The sequence below is a fragment of the Micropterus dolomieu genome, linkage group LG02 (genome assembly GCF_021292245.1).
Source record: "Micropterus dolomieu isolate WLL.071019.BEF.003 ecotype Adirondacks linkage group LG02, ASM2129224v1, whole genome shotgun sequence".
NCBI classification, from domain to species: Eukaryota; Metazoa; Chordata; class Actinopteri; order Centrarchiformes; family Centrarchidae; genus Micropterus; species Micropterus dolomieu.
Window position 1 is genome coordinate 12,290,564 of NC_060151.1, and position 7,623 is coordinate 12,298,186.

At 44.3% G+C, this 7,623-nt stretch overlaps 1 protein-coding gene across 1 annotated transcript; it reads right to left on the reverse strand.

The window, feature by feature from the left end:
- Positions 1-773: 773 nt before the first annotated feature.
- On the reverse strand, positions 774-3,063 carry LOC123958508 (GTPase IMAP family member 8-like). Its single transcript, XM_046031893.1, has 3 exons — positions 2,472-3,063; positions 1,593-2,227; positions 774-959 (listed from the first exon to the last, which is right to left on the reverse strand). Exons 1-3 carry the CDS (start codon positions 3,049-3,051, stop codon positions 774-776), a joined length of 1,401 nt encoding a protein of 466 aa, XP_045887849.1. The 5' UTR covers positions 3,052-3,063.
- Positions 3,064-7,623: the final 4,560 nt, after the last annotated feature.

Below are 7,623 nucleotides of genomic sequence, written 5' to 3' on the forward strand. Positions count from 1 at the left end.
ATATTTCTAAGTTGATAAAAACATGATTGAACAAGCTTTGTGGTGTGCTGCTCGAAATTTAAATAACTATCAAACCAAACACCAAGGTTCTTTGCCACAGGCTTAATGTGATTTACTAGGGAACCAGCAGATGGCAGTATTTGATTTGCCATCTGTCCAGTTAAATACACCATATTTAACTGGACAGAATGAGGAGACATAGTTGTTTACAGACACACAAAACTTCCTATTTGACAGGTAGGATGAAAACCATTCTAGGGCAGTACCAGAGATCCCCACCCAGCACCTCAGTCTGTCTAACATGATGTGATCAATGGTGTCAAAAGCAGCGCTAAGGTCAGAAGATCAAATGGGGCCCAACAGAATCTATTACTTTCAGTAAAAACTTTGTAGGTATTACATCAAGTGGGCTGGAGGACACTGTCATTTGTGATACTGTTTTTAAAAGCTCAGACAAGTCGATGGGATAAAACTGGTTAAAACTCTCTTGTTGCTGGTGAGGAACCTCTGAGTAAGAGGCCACGGGGGTAATAGAGGCTCTGATTGACACCACCTTATTGGTAAAATAAGATAAAAACAATTCACAGTCATCATTACTTCCAGCTGAGGCACAAGGAGGGGTTGGGTTTACCAGCTGATCCACAGTCTTAAACAGAAACCTGGGATTGTGTTTATGTGTAGTAATGAGTTCAGAAAAATAGTGTGTTCTCGCATCCTTAACCGTGTTATTGTAGTTGGATAACAATGCAACTGCAAAACACTCCGCTTCTTTCTCAGATCGCTTTTTCCAAAGGGTCAATTACAGAGCGAGGTGGATGTGATTTCAGAATGGTGGGTGTGTCTGTTTCAGAAAGTGGAGGTTTCTGAAGAATCACACTGACCCCTAAAGGTTCTGGCAGTCCATCCTGTTCCAGAGGCCTGCTGGGCTCCATGGAGGACGATCTGAAGGAGGAACTGGTCTGAAGTGCCCAAGGAGGTAAGTGAGAGTTTGAGGAGTGAAGCTATCCAAAGCCTGCATGGAGGGTTCCATCTGGGCCCAAAAATGACATCAAGACCCTGCGACCTCACACATGATGTATTAGTTGGATAAGAAGCTCTCAGGGAGTCAAAAAACCCTATTCAGCCATCAGTGATGCTATGTTGGTCTGCGGCAAGTGAGTCTTGTAGGTGTAAGTAGTCCACACGACCAAAATTGGCTTCACTGCTCTCTATTCAAACCGGAGTGGCTTCGTCCAGTAGTAGTCTATGGAAGTGTCGGGTTGTACTAAACATCAGGTGTCTTTTTTTTATATAATCAATAATAGTAATATTATATATTATTATTATATATATTATATAATCAATAATAGTAATATTATATATTATTATTATATATATATATATTATATAATCAATAATAGTAGGCACGACTCCAATTACAAAATACGGCATGTGGAAATTTCCCATTCACTGCTGCCTGCCTGACCTCTCTGTCCTGCTGTCTGTCCTGCTGTCTCTCCTGCTGTCTCTCCTGCTGTCTCTCCTGACTGACCTGTCTCATCTGCTGTCTCTCCTGCTGTCTGTCCTGCTGTCTGTCCTGCTGTCTCTCCTGCCAGGTTCCTCTGTTCCTTAAAGAAGGTCTCAGCCATCCTGAACATGTCATTGGTGTAGTGCTGTCCACCATTAGCTGTGACCATCTCATCTACTGTGTTCAGGAACTTTCTAACCTGCTCTCTGCTTCTGCTGCCTTTGTTGTTAAACACACAGAATCTACCACCACACATGGAGACCAGATTTTTTACATCTATGTTGGACTGGATCTCCTGATCAATGGACCGACCGCCTAGCTGGTCTCCATGAGTGAAAAGCACCATGGAGTACTGAAGAGCATCTCTGTCAAACAGTTTAGGAAGTAGCTCAAACAGTTTAACGTCTGCTGCTGTGATTCTGCCCAGTCTGACCACGATGATGAAGGCATGTGGTCCTGGACTGGCCTCTACTATAGACTTCATGAGCTCCAGGTACAGCTGTTCAGGGGACAGAACTTCATCAGTGAATCCAGGAGTGTCCACCACTGTGACCTGACGACCCTCCACTGTGGCTGACCCAGAGACGGTCTCTGTACTGACTGGATCAAAGCCGCAGCCTGATGTGAACTTCTGAGATCCCAGGATGGTGTTTCCTGAAGAACTCTTCCCTCCTCCAGGTCGACCGAGCAGCACGATCCTCCTGTTTCTGGAAGCATCAGCTGGAATCAAAGGAGAACAGATTAGTTCATCTCCTCAGAGCTACTGTCTGAAAACTGAGCAATGTGTCTGCTGGATCACAGACTGCTTCAGTCTGAAACGCTTCAGTAGTTTCACGTGGTCGAGTAAAAGTGACCTTTGCTTTGAGCACTGAAACAACCAGCACAAAACACCCATTTGTGATTGTGAGAGCCCCGAGGTCACTTTACTTCTAAAATAAATATATGTAGAATGAGATCACAGTACCTGGGGGATCAGGTTGGATCTGGGTCCTGAGGCGGCCTGACTTCAGCAGCAGCTTTCTGACTTGGTCTTTATCATCAACCTCATTGTTGAAGAGGTGATACGCCCCCGCAAACATTCGAACAACATCTGGAAGTGGACCTTTATCATCTCCAAAGATGAATTCCTCCAGAGTCATGCCCCGTAAAGCATCACCTCCAGTGAACAGCAGGTAAGTAGCTTTCATCCCCCGAGGCCCGAGGACTCCCATAGCTGCCTTCACAGCCTTCTGGTCCTCCTCTGTGAAGCGTCCAACTCTGATCACCACCAGGAACAGACAACGTGTGGAGGACTGCAGGAGCTGATGGCAGAACTGTTTAAGCTCCTCCTCTGTGAACTGAGTGTTTAATATTCCTGGAGTGTCAACCACTGAGATCTGTTTCCCAAACACTTCTCCTCTTTCTTCACCGATTTGTTTTGTAACAGATTTAAATGACAGCTTTGACTCAACCGCTGTTCGTCCCAGGATGGTGTTTCCTGAAGCACTTTTACCAACTCCTGCTTTTCCAAGCAGGACGATGGTGAGATCTGGATCTGGGTTCATGTCTGAGGATCAGAGAACCTGCAGGAAAGAAGGAAGAGGTTCAGAAAATCAGATCCTGAGATGTGAGCAGTTTCATCTCAGACGCTTTCAATGTGGGCCCACATTAATCATGTTTTACACTGGATTTCAGAAAAAGCAGTCTTCCTAGCTCTAAAACCTACAGCTGAGTCAGTGTTGGAGTCAAATGTAAAGGCTAAATCAGGTGGAGGAGTCGATAAGCCATGTGCCTTTGGTGTGGGAGACCTGGGTTCAATTCCCACAGGGACATCCACCGTTGTGTCCTTGAACAAGACACTTAACCCCTCGTTGCTCCAGAGGCCGCGACCTCTGACATGTCCAGCAGCTGTAAGTCGCTTTGGATAAAAGCGTCAGCTAAATGAATAAATGTAAATTAGGGCTGTACATATGGATTATTTTTCAAGTCAATTAATCTAACGACTAATTTTGTTTATTCTAAAGAAAGAAAAGTTGCCTATTACTCGATTAACATACCAATTTATTTAAAAACATGTCTAATCAATAAATCTATATTTTATTCAATTATCCTGATGAAGCACATTAGAATAATGACAATAGCAGCAAATCTTAAAATGAATCGAATTTCCACGTGTGCTTTGATAATAACAATAACAGACATTAATTAGGCTCCTTTACTTTACGTAATGCAGTATGATAATAACATGTATTTCTGCATCAGTGAACACCTGAAAGGGCTCACAGACCGTCACAGATCGTCTGTACTGTTAGTTTCAGCTGTTTTCTCGCTCAGACGTGGCCATTAAATAAACAGAAAATATGAAACAGCTGAACATTAGATAACACGCGCCGTTAACGTTACCATGACAGCAGCGGGGCAGAATGAACATTTTAACGGACCACGTGTCCTCGTGCTGATAATGTGCCGTGCTTGTGTGGCGACAGAAAGTAAACACGATTTGCGGTGCTGTCATCTGGACAAAGTGCTGCTACTTTGGTTTCACGTGTTCATGGACAGCAGCTGTGCTGCAGTGAAGCTGTTTCCAGTTCACAGAGCAGCACGTTGTTGAGTGTCTGTCTGAAATACTGCAAACTTTAGACGGTCGAATGCGCGGTCTTGTCCGGGAGAATCCCACACTGGATGCAACAACACCTCGACGCACGTTGCCGTATTTACGTAATCAATTACGTCGATGAATCGCTCCAGCCCTAATGTAAATCAAAGAGAAGAACACACACAGTGAAAGCTAGCTTCCATGCACGACACCTATGCCTCTTTGTAGAGTCCTACCAATTAATCGGCCAGCCGATATGAGCTAATTGAATTTCATCGCATTGGCCGTTTATAATGACATATATATATATGACTATTAAAGAAACCTAGAGTCAGAGCCTTCACTCGTGTTGCATAGTTTGCCCACCAGAGGGCGACCAGCAGCAGCTCCCCTGTTAACAACACTGCCTCACCACAAAAACCACAGAAGAAAACAATCAGCTGACCGGAGTTTACTGCAGGGCGGTGTGTCTTTTGTCAAGTTAATTACACGACTTTAATAATTATAATAAAAACAGACCCAGTCACTTCTCCTCTCCTGAAAACAGTCTGACTTGCTAACCCTCCTGTTTTTCTCTGCCCTCTCCGGCTTCCTGTAGCTCAGAGCAGGTTAATGTTACAGTAGTTGGGTGTCGGAAGCTGCTGACTGACATAACTGTAGATTTATTTCTAACAGTGTGGCTCTTCTAGTGAACGGTCCACATTTGTCTCTAGTTCATCACTTCTAATTATTCTCTAAAATCACGTAACGTTACAGCAGATAACGCTGCCCGTTGCTAAATTAGCCACAAAGCTAACGCCGTGAGACGCTTTTATCAGTGGAAGAGCGCTAACATTAATGAGCCGTTAAACCATAGTTTCTGGTGTATTCTAAATATGTCTGCATGTCTGAAAGGATTAAACAAGGGCGGACATGTAAATAAACGTGAGCTGAATGAGAATCTAACACGGCTTCCTGTAGCTCAGGCTCTGTGTGTGACGTTGTAGATGTGAAACGCTGGTTGTAGTTATAACGTTAGTTAAATGAAATCTCAAAGCTGCAGGTCCTCGTTGTAGAGTCATGTTGTATCAGATGCATTCAGCAGCAGCTCACTGGATCATAGACGGCATGATTTAGACAGATGGTGGTTAAACGGTTACATTTTTGTTATAATTAAGGAGTGCAGGTAAAGGGATGAACTAGATGCAGGGCTGGCCCGAATGTCATTTTTTGAGCTTCAACGCTTCGATAGTAGTTAAGAGCGAATAACCGAAGCTACAGCTATGTATTTAATGGCTAGAAGCAGAACAGCAGAAGAAGGATAAATGCCCAAGTTCTGCTGAGTGAGGGAGGATCAGATAAGGGAGAGATAACAGCGGCAAGTCTGTGTGCATGTGTGAGAGAAAGAAAGAAGAGCACTACGTTTATTTATTCTCATAGCTAGGCTAACAGTGATTATTACCAAGTCTTTGTTATGACGACTAGCAGACCCGGGTGCAGGACTAAGAAAGGGAGAAATATTTATTGCAGGTTAAAAGGATCAGATATTGAGCAGGTAAAGTGAAAATGGTGGCTGCTGTACAGAACAGGGGGAACCGTAGCTGAGAGTCTGATCCGAGCAGCTCCGGAGCAGAATCCGAGAATAAAGCCGGGCAGGGATCCAGGCGGAGAGCGCACGGGATGAGCGGTGTTTCCGGTAGCAGAACAAATAGAACCTAATATAATTAGGCTTATTTAAATGCGTTCATTGTGCTGCTGTTTGTTTCCAGCCTACAGTTTGATACCGATTCATTTTAAAATGGAGGAAATTTGACATTGATCGGTTTTGTTCTAGTTGTATTATACTCCCTCTCTCTGACCCTCTCCCTCTTTGACTTTTCATAATGTCCCCTCCCCCGTCTGTTCTCCATCTTCTGTCACTACAAACCCCCCCCAAGCATTTCAGCGTCCCCCCCAGGTTCAAAGTCGCTCCTACGCCCCTGATACAAATACACGGTTTTTAAAAAGTTTTTAGTAGTTTTCTCGCTTCGATTTGTGGAAAGTTAGAGAACTAAACGCTGAACTGTCACATGAGCCCGTGACTGTTCTCCATCTTTGTTTGTTCAGTCTGACTTCTGAGGCGTTAGCATTTTCCTTTTCAGTAGCTAGTTAGCTGATGCTAAGGCTAGCGTCTCTGTTCTGACATCACACTTTAGTCTGAACTGGGTGATTCCGACCTCCAGCTGTGACAGGCACTCAGCAATAGATCAAATACACACTGAGCAACTAAACTAAACTTACACAACTCACCTGGAAACAGAAGATGTCGGCGACATGTCTCCCGCCTGTGAGCTGCTGTTCTTCGAGTCTTTCTCTGCCCCCCCACCGTCCTCCGCTGCGGGTCCGCCACCTACAGCAGTTTGCGGGGCCCGAAGCGGGTTATAAAGTTATAAAACCCTCCAGCAGCGAGTCTCCATGATCTGATGTTGACGAAGCTCCTGCTCTTCTTCCTCTTCTTCTTCTTCTTCAGGGTTTAATGGCGGTTGGCAAACCAGTTTAACGGTGCATTACCGCCACAAGCTGGACTGGAGTGGGTAATAGAAATATACACTTTATTTATCCCGAGGGAGATTCAAGTATCCAGTAACATACGAAACATACAAACATTAAACCTATATTAAAATAAAATGAACTTATAAAAGGAGGAATAAGTTGTTCTTTTGTCTGTTGTCCCGCCTGCCTTGACTAGGAGCTGTTTTTAAGTGTGTTGGTGGAGCTCGGCTGGGACAGCAGTCACTGAACACACTCCTCTGCCAGGTGAAAGTGAGATGTGGTTTCTTGCTTCTGAAGTCCACCACCATCTTCAGCTGCAGATGGTTGGTCCTGCACCACCTCACGAAGTCCTCTACCAGGCTCCTGTACTCCTCCTCCTGTCCATCCTTGATACAGCCAACCATCACAGTATCGTCTGAGTATTTCTGCATGTGGCATGTGTGTAATATCAAAGCTTTACATACTTCAAGTTAAAAAACAAACCATTAAAAAAAAGATAAAGAGAGGTTTGCAGCACTTCCTTATTTTCTCACTCATCTATAAAATCCCCGTCCTGACTCATATATTTTGTCACACAAGATGTTCCTCTCAGAATCATATTTACGACACCTCATGATGCATGTCAACATTTTCAGTTTACAAAACCTCACATTTGTCGGACACACACACTGTCATTAAATAAAGAGTTGATTTTAATGCAGGATGTCCAAATCTTCTTCTTGTAACTGGCAAAGGGGGGGGGGGGTTGGATCAGCCTGCAAATAAACTACCCAAACAAGAAGCAGACGGAGGCTTCAGCAGACTGGACGCAGCGTGCAGGAAAAGTAAAATACAGCACTCCTCAGGTGAACAGATACAGCACGGCGGCAGGCGCTCTATGGATAGTAACCATGGCAACTGCTTCTGTGTGCCACACACCTGTAGCCAATTTAACTTAAGTTAAAATTATAGCTTTACCTGACAGGCCTGCATCTAGTTTTGCGGGGATGCTCTGCCATGTGAATTCCCTCCTGTTGATGTCCTGATAACT

Excerpts from the sequence above, each read along its gene's own strand:
- LOC123958508 (XM_046031893.1), bottom strand. The coding sequence starts at position 3,051 with ATGAACCCAGATCCAGATCTCACCATCGTCCTGCTTGGAAAAGCAGGA. Across the intron at positions 2,228-2,471 it reads GATCCAACCTGATCCCCCAG|CTGATGCTTCCAGAAACAGG; the intron begins GTACTGTGATCT and ends CTTTGATTCCAG. Across the intron at positions 960-1,592 it reads TTAAGGAACAGAGGAACCTG|ACCAGTTCCTCCTTCAGATC; the intron begins GCAGGAGAGACA and ends TGGGCACTTCAG.